This window comes from Moschus berezovskii, chromosome 21 (genome assembly GCF_049115385.1).
Source record: "Moschus berezovskii isolate FMDL1 chromosome 21, NW_MosBer_1.0, whole genome shotgun sequence".
Taxonomy (NCBI): Eukaryota; Metazoa; Chordata; class Mammalia; order Artiodactyla; family Moschidae; genus Moschus; species Moschus berezovskii.
Genome location: NC_142480.1, coordinates 23,353,663 through 23,372,357, shown reverse-complemented (window position 1 = coordinate 23,372,357; position 18,695 = coordinate 23,353,663). Strand labels below are relative to the sequence as shown.

Sequence of the window (18,695 nt, the reverse complement as noted above, 5' to 3'; positions counted from 1 at the left end):
CTGAGTCTCTTCTAGATACTGAAAACAGTATCTCAGCAGCCAGACAGGAGAGAGGAAGCCGTCCTCATCCACAGCAGTTAGGGCACCAGAGGAAAAGAGTGCCCAGAAAGTCAACAGAGAGGACTGCTGGTGCCAGCAAGTACCTACCCCGACCCCCACCCCGCATGTTCCTTACAAGTTACTGGGGCTTGAGGGTGGCGATCCAGGAAGACAGAGATGGAGTCAGAATGAGCTGAAAAGAAGAGGAAGAAAAGGTAGAGGCACGCGAGACAGGAAAAAAGAAAGTTGAAATTCTAGGCGATAAATGAGTACATGCCAAATACAAATCAATCCCCTCCCCCTACTCAAACACTTTCAGGCCTAGAGAAAAGTGCTGGGAGGGGCCCTGTCCACAGTGCACTCGGCCACTTTTCCCGTAGGTTCATCAGATATGACACAGAAGGAGCAACAGATTACCTAGGGACTACCATTTCTGTCTACACCTCTCTTTCTTCCTCCCCTCCCCAGAGCAACTAAGAGTTCCCCAACAGCTATATCAGAGTACCAAAGAGACTGAGAAATTAGAGGTAGGAAGAGAGGTCAAAGATTTTTTTTTTCTCCAAGGGGTGGATGTTGAGGGGGGATGCGATGGGGGAGAGGTGGAGAGTTGGGGACAGAAGAAAGATTCCTTACTACAAAGATTAAGGAAACCAGGAGTCCAGAGATGAAAATCTTGAAACAAAGAGCAGATAGCCCTGCCAGGGGTGTTCCTAAGGCCAGCAGCCCAATCAGACACCTTTCCAGGCCCAGGAAGCCATGAGAAGCTGCTGCGCAGCCTGTGCGGGGGGGTATAGCTGTTTCAGAGCAGAGACGAAACCCATGACTTCCCCACTTTCTCAAAAACAGTCTCCCACCACATCCTAGTCCCAAGGAGGCTCTGCCAAGGATTAGAAATAAAGAATTAATGTTGAAATCTACAGGGATGATCCGTCTATAAAAATAATTGTTTATTCAGGGTTCTTTAAAAATGGAATGTCCAAGGCCGACTGTTTTAACACGTTGGCTCAGCTGTATGAGACCACAGTAGATACTTCTGCGGTTTTAAGACACAGAAGTCTGGCTTTGAAAACTAGTCCTTTGGTGTCTTTCTCTTTCTTTTACCTCCTGGTGGAAGTAGTTTAGCTTTTCTACTCTCTATCGCCGAATCCCAAGACTGCTCAAGGTTTGGTTCTACTTAATTCAGAAGCAGAACAAAACTCTCTCTTCCCATGGGGCAAAGACTCTGGTCTCAGCCTCCTTCACTGGTTCAGGATCCTTTGAGCCCCCACACAATTCGAATCCTGTCAGGCCAATGCTGAGCCACTCCCCCTACCACCAAAAAATGCTGTTTAAAGCCAAATCAAAACCAAACAAAAGATGGGGTTTTTAATCAGAAAAAGAATCCTTTTAATTTGTATAATTTATTAGAAGCCTCTTAGGAACTATATTTAAGCCAGATATCTACATAAGTTACAACAGAAAAAGACTGACGCTGCAAATACCAAACTGCCAAATAATATACACAGATTTGTCTTGGCCCATAAAAAATATGATGGGCTGGGGACGGGGATGGGGACTGGTTTTTGCTTTTTACAACAAAATGTACAGATTACTAAAAACTAAGTGTTTAGTCCAACTTTTGACAGCGTTTTACGACTACAAGTTCACATCAAACATAAAACGATTTTAACCAGGGCCGGTCTCAGCTGAGCCTGGGTGGCCAGAGGGGGCAGGAGGGGGCATTTCCTTTGTGTCAGTGGCAAGTGGGTTCTGTCTTTTCCTTTCCCCAGCCCCCTGTCGCCCCTTCAAAGAAATCCCGGTATTTACAAGTGAGTCCACTTTGCTGGCACGGTGTACCCAGAGTGAAGATTTCGATCTTAAGCGTCCAGAGCCATGTCAGCGAAGAGCCCTCTCCAAACTACGTCCCGCCCGAGCGTGGGAAACCCATTTGAATCACCCCCAAAGACACCCCCAAAGCGGTTCTTGTTATGTCCTCTGTTTAAAGACTCCTTAGAAGAATTGGATTCGCTTGGTTGTTTTATTTTCGTTTTTTTCTTTAAAAAAAATCCTGCACATTTTAGAAAAAAAGAAAAGAAAGACGTCCAGCAGTTTGGTCTTTGTGTTTTTTTCCCTTGGTCTCAACGGGACAGGTTCTTAAGAAAAGTCGAAGCGCAGGGTGTAGCGGGTGGTTGGTGGTGTGTGACCGGGCAGGAGGGGGAAGCGATGAGGCAGAGCGCTGGGCTAGGCCCGGCCGGGCGTCCTCTCACCAGGTCCGACCGTATAGCAAGGTGGAGCAGGACATGGTGCCGTAGTCCGAGCCCGAGGAGTTCAGGTGGGGCAGGCTGGAGACCTGGCCCTGCAGCGCCGCGGGGCTGGCGGCGTGGTGCGCCAGGTCCGGAGACTGGCCCGCACTGCCCGGCTGGTGGCCCGGGTGGGCACCCAGGCCGGGGCCGCCGCTGCCCACCGAGATAGCTGCCGCGGCCGCCTGGGCGGCCTGCGCCTGCTGCTGCGCCTGCTGCTGCGCGTGGCCCTGCAGGCTGGCGGCGCCCGGCGCGGGGGCGCCCGCCTGGCAGGGCTTGCCGTCTTTCACCAGGACCGGCACGGCCACGCGGCGCGGGGACTGCTGCTGCGCCTGCTGCTGCTGCTGCTGGCACCCCGCGCCGCCGCCGCCGCCGCCGCCGTCCTGCTGCAGCTGCTGCTGCGCCGCCTTGTCCTTGGCTTGGCGCTTCATCTTATAGCGGTGGTTCTGGAACCAGATCTTGACCTGCGTGGGTGTCAGGTGGATCATGCTGGCCAGGTGCTCGCGCTCCGGCGCGGACAGGTACTTCTGCTGCTTGAAGCGTCGCTCCAGCTCATACACCTGCGCCTGGGAGAAGAGCACCCGGCGCTTCCGGCGCGGTGCGCTGGGCAGCGGGGCCATATTCTTGCTCACGTCCCCCAGAGAGCCCAGGCCGCCCATGCCGCTCATGTTCATGCCGCTCGCCGGGCCCATGAAGCGGGAGACTGTAAGCGACAAACGCACAGCGTCGGCAGGGGCCGGGCCGGGCCAGACCACCCCTGCCGCCTGCGCCCTTGGCCAGCCCGGCCCGCCCCGACGGCGCCCTTCTCACCTAGGTCGCCTCCACCCTGAGAGGCCCAGTCGCGGCGATCGCCGGCGCCTGCCTCGAGGCCGCGCCGTCGAGGGGGTTTACTGGAGAGCTCCCCGCCTCAACACCGGCTACCTCCCTCAGTCTCAGTGCTTTACCCAAAAAAGCGGAGTGGAGAACGCCTTCCCTGTTCCTTTCCTGCCCAGCCCTCCGGATTCGTGGGGTTAGCCGGCAGCAAACGGCTCAGGTCAGGAGCCGGGGTCTAACGGTAGACACCCAGCTTTGGGAGCTTGGGAGAGGGAGGTATTCACTTTCGAAAGCTTGAGACCCTAGACTCTGTGCCTTGGCCGCTGTCTCCTGTCAGCCCGGTGAGGGCACTAGCTCGGCCCATTAAGAACCCCGTCTGGAGCCGCGCGCCCTCCCACCTGCCTAGCCTGGAGAGTGGGCCAGGCTCGGGGCCTGAGCGCGCCCCAGCAGGGCACCCTCCCTCCCGGCCAGGCCGCGCCTTTCCGAGCTCTGCTCATCCCGGTTCTCTTAGCTGGGGGGACGCCTGTCTCCGCGCTCTCCCGCGCCGGAGGAGAGCGGCCACTTGGCCGCATCTGGCAAAAGTCAAATACCAGCTCCTGCCCTCAGGACCCCAGGGCTACCGAGTCCCTCTTCTTGGACCCCTCAGCCCAACCAGGGCAGACTCCCCAGCTCCTATACCCGACTCCTTGGCGCCACTGCCCGGCCGCCCACCCCTGATGCCCAGCGCGCAGCCAGCAGGCGCCGCGCCTTCCCGGCGGGTCTTCCCCGCGCCTCCTGCGCTCAACCCGCGGCCCCGCGGTGGGGCGGCCTCACTTACTGGCGGGGAAGCGCGGGTCTGGGTTGGCGCCGTACCATCCGGGGCCCGAGGCGCTGTTCCGCATGGTGTCCTGGTACGGCGGCAGCTCGCTCATGTTGCCCAGGTTGCCGTTGCAGTAGCCCCCCACGGCGGAGTGCGAGAGCTGGGGCACCCCCGCCGCCGTCATGTGGTAGGCGGCGGTGACTGCGCCGTGGTGCCCCACGGCGTGCTGCTGCATGGCCGCGGCCGGCGGTGCCGCCTGGCCCTGCCTGTAAGCCGCCAGCGGAGCCCCGAGGCCGCCGCCCTCCATGCCCACTTTCTTGTAGCTTTCCTCCAGGGGACTCAAGATGTCAGACACTGAGAACGGAGTCGTGTGCTTTGGACTCATCGACATGATTCGGCGGCGGCTGGAGGAGGAAGGAAGAGGAGGAAAAAAAAGGGAGAGGGGGAAGGCGAAGCCTCGCTGCTTTTTTTTTTTTTTTTCTCCCTTTGCCAAATATTCTGGTGTTACCTTAACGCCGATCTTGTTGGATGTACACGTAACCGAGTGGACCGAGTCCGCCTTAATTGGCTTGAGTGGAGGCTCGGGGGCTGCCTCGCGTTTGTTTTAGCCCGGCGCCAGGTTTTAGGCAGCCACCAGAGGCGGGGCGTAAGCGCTAAAGCAACAAGACAATAGAAGCCTACATCTTGCCCGAGATAATTAGCTTACATGCTGATGACAAGGTAAACACCTTTAAGTTTCACTTGTCAGGATTTTTAGGTCTCAAAGAGAGAGAGAGAGACAGAGGGAGAGGCAGAGACGCGACCCAAAGCATTTCTCCCCCGGACCCCCTACCCTCATTTTTGAGGGGTACGCTGGCGCGCGGGAGGGGGGGTGCGGAGTGGGGGGAGGAAAAGGAGGAGGGAACCGAGAGAGGGGAGGGCAAGAGGTGGGATGGGGAGTAGCCGAGGAGGAGGAGGGCTGCTGGGGAGGAAGGAAGGTGAATGCTGCTTTGCAACCAACTTGCGGAGTTACAAAGTGAACCACTTTCCCATTCGGTCGGGGCTCCCGGGGCGGGGACGGGGAGTGGGTCGAGGACGGGGTGGGGGTTTCACCTGAGCCTGCCGGGGCCGCTCCTCCCTCCCGCCGCGGCCTCCCAGCCCCGCGCCTTCCCACTGCCTCCGGACCACATCTGGCTTCGCGGCGCCGAGCCCCAGTCGCCACCGAAGGAGCTCAGGAGTCAGGGGCCGTACCCCGGGGCCGCACTGTTGGTCTGCCTGTCTGTCAGTCTGTCTGCCTCTTCTGCCGCCGTCAGAAGGACACCTCTGCTCCCCGCCCCCTTTCCCCCCTACCCGGGAGAGAATCCCAGCGGGTGGAGGGGGCGCTGAGCTAGGGGGGATCGGCTGCCGCCGAGAGGCTGTCCCAGATCCCCGCGTCCCCCCTTCCCCCCAGCTCAGGGTCTTCTCAGAGGCCCAGGGCCTTCGGCCCCATGCCCACCCCGCCCCCCAGCCCCCACGGGGCTATGCTTCCCCACCCCCACCCCCAGCTGAGGCAAGGACCCACCACTGGCCGCCTGAGTTGAGAAGCTGCGGGAATTCACGCGAAGGGACCTCGCTGAAGTTGCTCCACCTCGAACAAACCTGGTGTCCCCGACCCTCTCCCATAGTCCAGACACGGGGAGGTCTGGGACGTGAGCTGACTTTCCGAGGACATCACAGCCCAGCACCCCAGCTCGGGGTCAGACTGTTTTTCCCCCTCAGATGCTTCGGGGAGGCCTCGGGCGGGGAGCGGCGTGAGAACCGGCTCGCCTGTTGCCGGCTGGGACTGAGCCTGAACCCCGGCTGGACTAGCCGGCCGGGAGGGGGCGAATCCCCCGGCGTGAGCAGCCCCGCTGGCGGGAGGCTGGGCTGAGGCTTGCCTCCACCCGGAGCTCAGCCATGCAAAAGTGCACTTGCTTCCCGGGAATAACCAAATATCTTTGTTTAAAGTGGCGGCGTAAATGGCCAGTCGCTTTGTGGCCACGCTGGATATTAGTAGATGAGGATCATTCTGTTTCAATTGGGCGCCTCTCAGCCGGCTAGCAAGAAACTGCTTAGGAGGAAGTGGGTTTCCTGTCTGCGCGTTCCCAGGCTTCAAGTGTGAGCCCCGCGCCTTGAGGGTCCTTGGGCGCCTGGAGAGGAGGAGCTGTAGGCTGCGCTTTCGAGCAGGCGGGCGGGCCGGAGGCACCCGCCGCCCGGCTCCGGCCAGGCCCCGGCCTCCAGCAGAGTGGACCACGGAGCCGAGCCCTCCGCCGTGCAGATCCTGAGACCCGCTCCGACTTTTCCTCTTGGATTTTAAACGTTTTGTTTTTATTCTGTTTTCTTTTCTCTTCGGCTGTTTCAGCCTCCTTCTCCGCGCTAGGGGTTGGGAGGGCGGAGCGCTCCCTGGTCTGACAGGGGCCGCCAAGACACTGCGGGGGCCGGTTAAGGAGGCTTCTCAATTTGGGTTTTTGTTTTCATATTTTATTTTCCTTCCTTGTAGAGGAGCTCCTGATGATGAAAGGGCGCTTTGAACGATTTAATTCAGCAGGTTAGATGCCTTTTCCATTAATAGCAATTGTACTAAGGAAACTTGTTTATTGGCTTTTTAAGATTTCAATCCTCCCCTTTAGAACTGCACTTCTTCAATACAAAGCTAACTTACATGCTAACATTGTTTCCTCCCTACCTATATTCCTAAAGAGAGGAGAGAAAGCTCAGGGCACCCCATCTCCTGCCTACCGCACAGGACCATGTTTCCCAGCCCCCTTGGCCTCTTTGGGGCAGGCAAGCAGGAGTTCGGGGGTCAAGACAGCACTCTTCAGTAATGCTTCGAAAGACGGGTGCCAGATCGGCTCATTGCCCTTCCCACCAGGAGTCTTGTCTGGGGGGCGCTCTCAAGAAGGACTCAGACTCCCATCGAGGGCGCCTTGGTCAAAGTGGTGCCTAAGTCCAGGGAGCGAGGAGGGAAAAGGATGAAGCTGGGTCCAAGTGAAAGGACAGAGGACAACACTGTAGGGAGCAGACAAAACTGAATATAGGTCTTGTGTGCAGGCCAGCCCCCAGCACTGGGCCTGCGCCTCAACTAGGGTCTTTATGCCAAGGTGGGATGGGTCTCCGAGTCTCGAGTCTTCTCTCCTCCCTCTCCATTATTTTACATTATTACTAAACGTAAGAAATACTAGGTATAGAACGTTGTAGTCTCTCCTGGTTTCAATGCCAATTTAGAAATGGAGGTCATTCTTTACCAGGTTTTTGTAAGCTCCAAGTAAGACAGGGCACATGAAAGTACTAGCTGGGTGAATCTTCCGCAGCCCTTGAGCCATGCCTCCTAGGCCTTCCTCCCCTCGCAGATTTCAGTTCCGAAGCAGGCAGGTGGCTGACAGCTCCCCGCCCCCACCCCAAGCATACTGTAGGGAAAGGACTCAGAGCCACTTAGGTAGCTGACAGGCTTTGGGTTCGGGCACTGAGCGGGAGCTCCAGGGAGGGAGTGGAGGGGAAGGGTCCCTGTTCCCCGCCCCCTCCCTGCCGCAGCCGAGATTGTGCTGCCCGTGCTAGCACCAGTTCTTGTCTGGACTTGGCCTGGGCCCTCGCAGCATCTTGAGGCACCTGCCTCTTCTGCCCCTACACGCACACACACACACACCTTCGCACCTTTCCCCAGACACACACACACACCTCCGCACCTTTCCCCAGACACACACATACACACACACCTCCACACCTTTCCCCAGACACACACACACACACACACCCCTTTCCCCAGATGCGCTTTGCTGCCAAGAATAAGCCGTCTTGTGGGGAAAAGGCGGATATCCTTATCTCCGGGAGGGTCCAAGTGAAAGCCTTCAGAGTCCCTCACCTGGCCCCAATGCCTCTTTCTGACCAGAGGGTTCTCTTTTAGTCGGCCTCCCCACTCCACCGACTCATCTTAAACAGGGCGGACCGCAGTTACGCCAGCAGTTTCTTTAGGGGATACTTGGGAATCCGAGTTCACCATGTAGGGCCCGCGCATCTTCCCTCATCTTTCAGCCAAGGTGGGACGGTGGGGCAGGCTCAGAGCAAGGCGGATGTCAGGCCTCTCAAGGAGTTTTCCCTGGGGCGGCCGCCGGTATCCGCCTCAATCTCGACCGCGCTCTGCTTTGCGGTCTGCGGCTCAGACCAGGATCTAGGAGCCCTGGGGATGCAGGCCCAGGCCGGGCCGGGGACTCGCTAAATTGCCATCGGTCTTTGCTCACCACCCGCCTGGCCGAAGAGAAACGCCCTTCCTTTCCTCTTGCACCACTTCTTTGAGTACTTAGGACAGAGGGCTCACACAGAAGCCTAACACCGGCTCTGTAGCTCTCACCAGGTTGGGGATGATGAAATAGGAAAGCCTATCTTCTCCCCTCCCCCAGTTTTCTAATTCCCTTCATGGTCCTTCCGGCTTCCCCTAGGGCAGGGAGAGACCCTCTTTCCCGATCGGGCTTATTCCGGATTATTTTGCCCGGAGTTACTGCAATCTGTGATTCATTCAACAAATAAACTTATTGAGTGTGGGCTCTGTCCCAGGCTCCCTGCTACGTTGGAAAATTCAGCCTTAAATCAGCTAGATGCGGTTCCTAACTACACGAGCTTACAAATTAACAAATCCCTCAAATAATATGTAGTTACTTTGTGACAAATGTTACTTCCGGCTTCCACCGAGATAGAAAGGGTTTTAAGGAAGGTTTGTGTGTGTGTCTGCACCATTTCCTGATCTTGAAGCCCTCAGGGGCGTGGGCAAAGCTCTGGAATAGAAACTCAGAAGTCCTGGTTCCAGCCTGTTTTGCCACTTTCCAGCCATGTAGTATGGCTCTTGTGGACGTCTGGAGCCTTCAGGGCCAAAATAAGCTAGGGTGTTGTTTTCAGCTCCCTCCACCCTCCTCAAGGGCAAGTCCTTGCTTTATTTATCCTCCAGTCCTTCAGTGCCTCAAAAAATGTCGAATTAAGGAAATAAAGCATTTTAGCACCTGGTTCCTGAGCTGCAAAAATGGTCATAACCTGTCCGATGTAGCTCTCGGGTTGTGCTAGGCATGCACGTGAGTCTGTAAACTGTAAAACTCGCTAGCACACGGAAAGGGTTATTACTTCTGGTTCTGAGTCTTGGGTTTCTAGAAACAGTCTCTTGGCATGAAGCTCGCGACCCCTCGTCTGTTCCCGAGCCCAGGCCCGAGGCGGGCGAGTCTTCCTTAGACAGGCACAGACTCCCGAGCCAGGCTGAGCTGGGTTCCCGGGTGCCGTCGAGGCAACCCTGCTCAGGGAGCAGAAGGTAGGAACGCAGCCGAGCGCTGGAGGTCGCTGGTCTCCAACTCGGAGGTGCAAGGAACCGAGAGAGGATCGGGAGACCCCTGGGGCGGGGGGCGTCTTCCTTTCCCTGAAGGATCTCACAGGGCCCCTCTGCCCCCCTTTCTCCAGGCACCACGATGGAGAACCTCCGGAGAATCTGCTCAAAGTCACAGTGAGCGGCAGTCTGGCGGCTTTCCGCAGGAGGATTTCGCAGACGCGGGGCGAAGAAGAAATCTGGAGATTTCTCTATTGCTCTCCATCTCGCCTTGACCATCTAGGGTCTTTGAGGGTAGCCTTCTTTTTGGAACGCTCTCTTCAACCGTGGCCTTTGGGCAGGTCGTGAGGGCAGGAGAGAGGAGGTGGATGACCCTAGGACGTCCCTGCGAGGTTCCTGTGCAACCCTTCCCTGCATACCACCCAGCCTTCTGGGGTGGGAATGGGAGGCGAGTTTGCGCCTGTGAAGGCCAGCACCTGCCAGGAGAAAAGGAGACTTCCACCCTCAGGTCTTTGATGTCAGAGAAACCTCTTCTGTCAGGTCTGGCCCTTCTGAAGTCGACACCAGTGGTCTTGAAACCGTCTTCTGTTCCTGTCACACAGTGCAAGCCTAGATTCAACTTTAATGTCAGAGCCCCTGACCTCTCCACTAACTCCGGGGGCGCCCCCTGGCGGGAAGGAGTCTGGGGTAAGGGGAAAATTTGGGGTCTGGTTTACAAAGCGGGAGTGGGGAACCCAGCGCTAGCAGCACTCTTTGAAAGGAGGAAAACGGAGATGCTGTGGGTGGGATGTGGGGGTTGCGGGCCTGCAGCTGCTCGGAGACTCTGCAAAGCCAATGTAGGGCGCGCAGGGGTAGACTCAGGAGCGAGCCCGAGCTCCAAATCGAAACGGCTTCCGTTTCTTCCCATTTCTTCGTTACTCTTTAAAGGCCTTTGAACAGGCAGAGAGAGAGGATGGTGGTGATCCCACTCTGGACCGACACGGGAAGCCCCCTATTAAGCTTCCCTTAGTAGGGAGACGGACACTCGCGGACTCGCTCTAGGGCGCGGGCAGCTCGAAGGAAAGTTTTGCAGTTGCCGCTGAGACCTGAGACCAGAAAGATTCGGGAAGGATCCTCATGGAGGCACCGCTGACTCGCCCGCCGGCCCCGTATGCAGCCGCAGTCAGCTTTAGATGGCCGAAACCCGCAGCTTTTTCCACCTTCTGTCTCCCAACCAAACCGCCGCCCCAGCGGTGTGCTCCCATGGGCTTTGAGCGTTCGCGTTTCCAGCGGAGTCACCAGCAGCGCTGGGGTTCCTTCCTCTGGTCCTTTCTCCTCTCCAACCTTCCACCATTTCCCCGCCCCCAACACTTGGCTCAGGCAGTTTCGGGGAGCCGAAGCACAACCCCAGGCGCTCGCGGGGAGACGTCTGCAGCCCGAGGCTTTTCCGGGACCTGACCACGCGGGCTTCCCCTTCGCGCCCCAGGACTCTAGGTCTGGCTCTGACAGTGGCAGACCGAGACGATCCGCAGCGCCCTCTTCCGTCCATCGGGAGAACTGTATCCCCAGGGCTGTCCTGGGGACGCTTTGTTACTGGGGATGCTTTGTTACTGTGGATAGTTCCGCCCAAGACTGACTGGTCATGTCCAGAGATTGATAGTGGTTCGTCCGCCACGAATTTGTCTACCTAACTATTCACTGTATTATCTATCTGACCACATGTCTGGTTGCCAAAGCCGTTGCAATATAGGTTAAAAACGACTCTTGGGATCACCCAGCCTCAATACACCCACTATTTGAAAGGACCATGGAAGGCGCTTTGATACAAAAAAGCCCTCTTCTTAAGTTTTGCCTGAGAAGCTCGTTATGAAAACTCCCCCTCCATGCACGACAGCAGTTGGACACGTATTTGGTGGCCAGGTTGAGTGAACTGGGAGTTCGTGATGGACAGGGAGGCCTGGCGTGCTGTGATTCATGGGGTCTCAAAAAGTCGGTCACGACTGAGCGGCTGAACTGAACTGAAGAGGCTTGAAGTTTCTGCATGTCTGAAACCTGTAGAAAGCAGTGGCCCTACTGACTGTTGCAGCTTAGTGTGCTGCAACAGGTGCTTAGGCACCAGGTTCAGTTCAGTTCAGTCGCTCAGTCGTGTCCGACTCTCCGCGACCCCATGAATCAGAGCACGCCAGGCGTCCCTGTCCATCACCAACTCCCGGAGTTCACTCAAACTCATGTCCACAGAGTCGGTGATGCCATGCAGCCATCTCATTCTCTGTCGTCCCCTTCTCCTCCCACCAGGTGCTTAGTGCCTAAAAAATACTGAAGCAAGAATACTTCTGAGACAAGCTATACTAGGGTGGGCACTCCCCCTCCCCAGCCTTCTAATCTCTGACACAAACTAGCCAGCCAGGCTTTCTCCCCTATTACTGTCCTCTCCTTGGACTCTTGTCAAGACTGGATCCTCTCCATCACTCCCTATGTACCTAAATTATTCTGTTTTCGTCTATTCCATTTATCCAGAGTATCATTATTCACACCTCTGTAACTCAGTCATGCCCTTCTTTTTATTAATAAAAAGCCCAATTGCCTCATCCAACAGCTAAAGTCAGGTACACAGTAGGAGCTCAACATGTTTGTAGAATAAATGGACGAAACTTCATTGCACTTCTCTGTTACACTGACAATTTACCCTAGTTGAATGATTTCCTCATTGTTTCATATGCGTTTGTACTCTCTTTTTCAGCTAGACTGTAGGGTCCTTGATTTTAAAAGGGTCATGCCAGACACTTAACATGTCCCCAGAAATATGTCCCGTGTGCTGTAGCATTTGTTAGCATTCACTCTTTTCAAAATTACCTCATTGGCTTTAGAGTCACCACCGAGTCATTGTTATACTCCTCTGTCTCTGGCCATTTCCTCTCCCTTGTTGTCCTTTCTGCTCCTACTGTATACCCATCTCCATGGTTTCAATTGCCACCTATTGCTGATGGTTGCTAAATATGTGCGTGCTATGTGCTAAGTTGCTTCAGTGATGTCTGACTCTTTGAAACCCTATGGACTGCAGCCCACTAGACTCTGTCCATGGGATTCTCCAGGCAACAATACTGGAGTGGCTTGCTGTACCCTCCTCCAGAGGATCTCCCCAACCCAGGGATCGAGGCCATGTCTCTTACATCTCTTGCATTGACAGGTGGATTCTTTACCACTAGCTCCACCTGAGAAGCCCATCCTTAATACGTACCTCTAGCCAATCTCTCTAGAGCTTCAGGCCTATATCCTAAATGGTTTTGTCCTCATGTGAACACATAACCCAGTCTGAACTCACAACTGCGCCAACTTGCTTCACCTTCTGTGTTCTTGATTTAGGTGAGCAGTATGAACATATCTGTACCGCCCCCCCACCAAGCTCACAACCCTCCCCCCCCAAAAAAGCTTGTGTTAGTCTTCTTGGGTTGCCATAACAAATACCATAGACTGGCTTCAACAACAGAAATTAATTTCCTCACAGTTCTAGAAGCTGGAAAGTTCAAGATCAAGGTTCTGCAGAGTTCAATTTCAGGGGAAGACTCTTCCTGGCTAGCATCCCGTTCCTTCTCACCAGGTCCTCACATGATGGAGAGAGATTTCTATTCATTCCTCATCTTAGAAGGCTATAGTTCTATGGGGTCAGGGCCCCACCTTAGTTAACATATTTAACATTAATTACTTCTTAAATGCCCTATCTCTACATGTAGTCACATCGAAGGTCAGTGTTTCAACATGTGAATTTAGGGGAACAAAATTCAGTCTAAAGCAGCTTCCAAGACATATATCCGACTATGTACCTTTTCCTCTCCCTTATGCAACTGGTCATAAAGCTATATCAATTCCATATTTGAAGTGTCTCTCAGATCCAGCCCCACTTCTTCATTACCAGTTCGTCTCTCCTTACACTGCCTTCATCAACAGGGCTCATCATCTGCTGCCAAATCACTCAGCTCTTGGCTCTACCATTAGGCTCTTGCCAGTCTGCTTAGGTTCTCTCTGGTCTACTCATGGGCTTCCCAGGTAGTGCTAGTGGTAAAGAACCAACCTGCCAATGCAGGAGTCATGAGATGTGGGTTCGATCCCTGGGTCGGGAAGATCCCCTGGAGGAGGGCATAGCAACCCACTCCAGTATTCTTGTTTGGAGAATCCCATGGACAGAAAAGCCTGGTGGGCTATAGTCTGTACAGGTCACAAAGAGTTGGACACAACTGAAGTGACTTAGCACAGCACTGCACCACAGTCTACTCCATAAACCTGTCCATAGGACACAGGCCAGTTTCTCTCTCCAGACTAATTTCTTTCTGCCTACTACCTGCCCCTTCACATTCTACTCTCTCTAAACTTTTCACAGTCTTATTCATTTTATATAGTTTTATGAAGTATAACAATAAACTGTACATGTATACGGTGTAAAATTAGATGTTTTGATGTATGTATACACCTATGGACGGAGAAGGCAATGGAAGCCACTTCAGTAATCTTGCCTAGAAAATCGCATAGACAGAGGAGCCTGGTGGGCTGCCGTCTATGGGGTCGCACAGAGTCGGACATGACTGAAGCGACTTAGCAGCAGCAGCAGCATACACCTATGGAATCCCCAAAGTTTCTCATGACTCTTAGAGTAAGCCTTCTCTTTTATTCCTCCCTGTTCTCATATTGATGACTAGGCAAGCAGACTAGTGGCTTTCTGTCCCTATAGGTTAGTTATCATTCTCTAGAGTTATATATAAATGGAACCACACAGTATGCAGTCTCTTTTTTCTGGCTTTTTTCACTTTGTGTAATGATTTTGAGATTCATCAATGTTGCTATATGCATCTATAGGTTGGTGTATTATTATTGCTATTGTTGTTATTATCATTGCTGAGTAATAATCGTATGGATATACCAAATATGCTATATCTATTCACTTATGGATGGACATTTGGGTTATTTCCAATTTGGGGCTATTACAAAAATGATATTATAAACATTTATGTTGTACATGATGTTTTCATTTGTCTTAGGTAAATAGAAACAGCTGGGTGAGATGTCAAAATGACATATTTTGTCAATGAGCATGATGTTAGCCATAGGCTGTATGTAGATGCCATTCAACAGTTTAAAGGAGTTCTTTTCTGTTCTTGTTTGCTGGAGAGTTTATGTCAGGAATGGATACTGGATTTTGTCCAGTGCTTTTACTGTATCTCTTGAGATAAGACCATTTGACTTTTCACTTTTGGTCTGTTAATCTGTTGCATTACATTAATTGATCTCTGAATGTTAAACCAATCTTGCCTTTCTGAGATAAATTTTACTTGGTCATCATGTGTTACCCATTTTATACATATTTAATTTGCTAAATGTTACTTAAGAACTTTTGTATCTATGTTCATGAGCACGTTACTCTATAGTTTTCTTGTAATGGTTTTGTCTATTTTTAGTTTCAGAGGCTGGCTATATAGAACAAGTTGAAAAATACTCCTTCATCTTCAGTTTTCTGGAAGAATTTGTGAAGAACTTGTATGTCATCCTCAAATGCTTGAATGTTTGGTAGACATCACCGGTGAAGTCATCTGACCTGAAACTTCCTTTGTGGGAAGATTATATATGTGTATTATGAAAACAGATATTCAAATTACCTATTTCTTCCTGAATGATCTTCCTTTGGTAGTTTGTGTCTTTCAATGAATGTATACATTTCATATAAGTTTCTTAAGTAAAATTATTCATAGAAGCTATTTCCTTATTATCCTTTTAATATTTGTAGGGTCTATAGTTATGTCATCTCCTCTTTTATTGTTATTGGTGACTTGCGTCTTCCCTCCATCTCTCTTTTTTGAGGAGTCTCTCAATTTTACTGATCTCCTCAAAGACTCCACTCTTGGGTTCATTGATTTCCTTGTATTGATTTTGTGTTTCCCATTTCAATGATTTGTTCTCATCTTTTGTTATTTCTTTTACTCTGCTAACAGTGTGCTTCCAGTTTCTTAACATGGAAAATGAGGTCACTAATTTGAGACTATATTAGTTTCCTCTTGTTGCTGTAAAAAAATTACCACAAACTTGGAGCCTTAGAAGAATAAAACTTTTTACTTTCACAGTTCTGCAGGCCAGAAGTCTGAAATCAAGGGTTAACAGGTTTGTGTTCTTTCTAGGGTCTCTAGGGGAGATTCCGTTCCTTGCCTCTTCAAACCCCTGATGACTGCTGGCATTCCTTGGCTTCTGAATACATTACTTAGATCTTTGTCTCTGTTTCAGATGGACTTCTCTGAATGTGCTTCTTTTTGCCTTTCTATTATAAAGATGCTTATAATGGCATTTGGAACCCACCCAAATAATGATATCCTCATCTCAAGATCCTTAATTATATCTGCAAAGATTCTTTTTCCAAATAAGGTAATGCTCACAAGTTCTTGGGACTAGGATGTGAACATTATCTTTTTGGAAGTCACAATTCAGCCCACTATAGACAGCTTCTTTTCTAATTAGGCATTTAGTAGTGCAAATTTCCCTTATAAGCACTGCTTCAGCTGTATCCTATACATTTTGATAGGCTGTGTTTCTTCTTTCATTATTCAAATCAGTTAAAATATTTTCTAATTTCTCTTTTGAACCCTTCTTTGAGACTTGGGTTACATAGATTAATATTCCTTAATGTTCAAACATTTGAGGATTTCCCAGCGATCTTGCTCTTGCTGATTTCTCTTGTAATCTGCTGTGATTCTGCGTACTCTTGATTTGACTGTGATCAAAGTAGTGTACTTCCTTTGTGTGACTCGGATTGTTTTTACTGAGACATTTAATGGCTCAGAATATGATTTCTCTTGGTAAATCTATGAGTACATTTGAAAAGAATGTTTACTTTGTTAAAGGTGAGTGGAGTGTTCTATAAAAGTCAATTAGGTCAATTTGCTTGATAGTATTATTTAAATCTTCTGTGTTCTTACTGTTATTCCAGCTACTTGTTCTATCAATTGTTAAGATAGCAGTATTGAAATCTTCAGCTATAAAATTGGGGGGTTTTCTCCTTACAGGTCTATCAGCTCTTGCTTCATGTATTTTGAAGCTGTGTTATTAGGTTCAAAAAAATTTGAATTTTGGATTATTATGTCCTCTTGAATTCAACATTTTACCTTTATGAAATGAACGTTTTAAATCTCTGGTATTATTCCATGTTCTAATCTCTTCTTTTTCTGATATTACTATGGCTTTACTTTGATTAGTATTAGCATCATAGATCTATTTTCCTTCTTTTACTTTTAGCCTTTATAGTTATGTGGTTTCTTGTAAGCAGCATATAGTTGAGTCTTCCTTTTAGTCCAACTCCACAATTTTTGCCTTTAATTGCAGTAGTTAGAGCAATTGCATTTAATGTGATTATTGCTATTGTTGGGGCTAAATTGACCATCTTACTGTTTGTATTTTATCTGAGACTGCTCCTTTGTTCCCCTTTCCCTCTTTTGGTCTTCTTTTGGATTAAATGAGTATTCTCTATGATTCCATTTTATCTCCTTCTTTTGGCTTTCTTAGCTATAATTTTTGTTGTTTTATTTCAGCAGCTGATTTAACTTACTGCAGTTTATTTTCAAATTTATTTCAAATATATTTTCAAATGATACACCACTTTATGTGTAGTATAAGAACCTCACAAATGCATAATTCCAGCCCTTCGCTTTCTAGCCTTTATGCTATTGCCATCATATGTTTTACTTCTAAGTATATCATAATCTCCATAGTAAATGTTTATTGCCTTTGTTTTACACAGTCCATTATCTTTTAATGAGATATAAATACTAAGGGAAAAAGACTTTCCTATATCACACGTAGTTACTATTTCGGGTACTCTTCAGTAGATCCATACTTCCCCCTGGTATTATTTTCCTTCTGCATGAATAATTTAAACATATTTTGTAGTGCAGGTCTAATGGTGAGAAATTCTTTCAGCTTCTGCATATCTGAAAATGTCTTTATTTTAATCTCCATTTTCTGAAGATATTTTCATTGGGTGTAGAATTATAGGTGTGCGGTATTTTTTTCTTGCAATATTTTAAAGATGTTGCTTCACAATTTTCTGGCTTCCATTGTTTCCAAGGAAAGCACAAAGAGAGAAGCCTTAGCAGGGCCTCACCTATTTCCCAGCAATCTCTAAAAACTCCTTCCAGCTTTTGATATGGCAAGTTTATTTTTATTACCTTGTGTAAGTGTAGTTCATGGCCCTGCCTCCCATCTGCCTGAAGGCACACAGGATTGTCCTCTCTCACTGTATCCTATATGGAAATTATATACCTGCCCCTGAGTGTTTCCAGAATAGCAGGTGGTATAGATCAGAGCTAGACATTCTATAATCGTTATTTTAAGCCTTTTCCAGGATGTAATTGTCATGATCATGGTTATTCTTCTGTTGCCCAAGTCGCTTATAAATTATCCACCAAGTTGCATTCTTTTGGGAAAGTGAGCAGGAAACTCTAAGTTTTCAAAAAGTTACCATATGTTTAAGTTGCTCCCTTTAAAAACAAAGTATTGGGGCTTCCCTGGTGGTTCGGTGCTGAGGAGCCCACCTGCCAATGCAGGAGACACAGGTTTGATGCCTGATCTGGGAAGATCCCACATGCAGTGGAGCAGCTAAGCCCATGTGCCACAGCTATTGATCCTGTGCTCTAGAGCCCGGGACCCACAACTACTGAACCCACGTACCGCAGCTACTGAAGTTCTCATGCCCTAGAGCCTGTGCTCTAAAACAAGTGGCTACACTGCGACGAGAACTACTGAACCCACGTACCGCAGCTACTAAAGTTCTCATGCCCTAGAGCCTGTGCTCTAAAACAAGTGGCGACACTGCGACGAGAAGCCCAAGCACCACAATTGGAAAGCAGCCTTTGCTTGCTGCATCTAGAGAAAACCCGTATGCAGCAACGAAGACTCAGCACAGCCAAAAAGAAATAACTAAATAAAATTATTTTTAAAAAGTTTTAGGAGAATATAGATTGAATCTAAACCAATCAGAAATGAGTTTGCTTGGGTCTTTTGAGAACAAAGCTTGCGGAGTACTCTTAGATAAATTGAAAGTCCTGGACCCTTTCTTCTGAAATATCCTAAGAAATGTTCCGGTCAATTTGGCATTCATATTTTAAGAGAATGGTTCCCAACCTTTATAGATGAGGAAACCAAGTTTCAGAAAGGTTAAGTGAATTACTGAAGATTATATAGCTAGTAAGTAGCAGAGCTAAGTTTTGATTGCCAGCATGTCACCGTCTAAAGGGCTTCCCGGATAGCTCAGTTGGTAAAGAATACACCTGCAATGCAGGAGACCTCAGTTTGATTCCTGGGTTGGGATGATCCTCTGGAGAAGGAAAAGGCTACCCACACCAGTATTCTTGCCTGGAGAATTCTAAAGGGTCGCAAAGACTGGACACGGTGAGTGACTTTCACTTCACTTCACAGACTAAAACACAAGAGAAGTCACAGCCTAGACAAACAGGGAAGT

At 50.2% G+C, this 18,695-nt stretch overlaps 1 protein-coding gene and 1 long non-coding RNA gene across 5 annotated transcripts; one reads left to right on the top strand and one right to left on the bottom strand.

Annotated features, from left to right (window-relative positions):
• Nucleotides 1–1,365: 1,365 nt before the first annotated feature.
• NKX2-1 (NK2 homeobox 1) lies at nucleotides 1,366–8,209 on the bottom strand. Of its 4 annotated transcripts, none has more exons than XM_055418261.2 (3): nucleotides 5,023–5,378; nucleotides 3,949–4,334; nucleotides 1,366–3,021 (listed from the first exon to the last, which is right to left on the bottom strand). In XM_055418261.2, exons 1-3 carry the CDS (start codon nucleotides 5,097–5,099, stop codon nucleotides 2,282–2,284), a joined length of 1,203 nt encoding a protein of 400 aa, XP_055274236.1. In that variant the 5' UTR covers nucleotides 5,100–5,378; the 3' UTR covers nucleotides 1,366–2,281. The 4 variants fall into 4 exon arrangements, with proteins under 4 accessions (XP_055274236.1, XP_055274239.1, XP_055274235.1 ...); XM_055418264.2 differs by lacking the exon at nucleotides 5,023–5,378 and adding an exon at nucleotides 7,922–8,209 and having other exon boundaries at nucleotides 1,368–3,021; XM_055418260.2 differs by lacking the exon at nucleotides 5,023–5,378 and adding an exon at nucleotides 5,471–5,895 and having other exon boundaries at nucleotides 1,368–3,021.
• Nucleotides 4,513–18,137, top strand: LOC129550530 (uncharacterized). Its single transcript, XR_008684853.2, has 3 exons — nucleotides 4,513–4,650; nucleotides 9,361–9,913; nucleotides 14,653–18,137. It is a non-coding gene; the product is annotated as an uncharacterized LOC129550530 (long non-coding RNA).
• The last annotated feature ends 558 nt before the right edge of the window (nucleotides 18,138–18,695 follow it).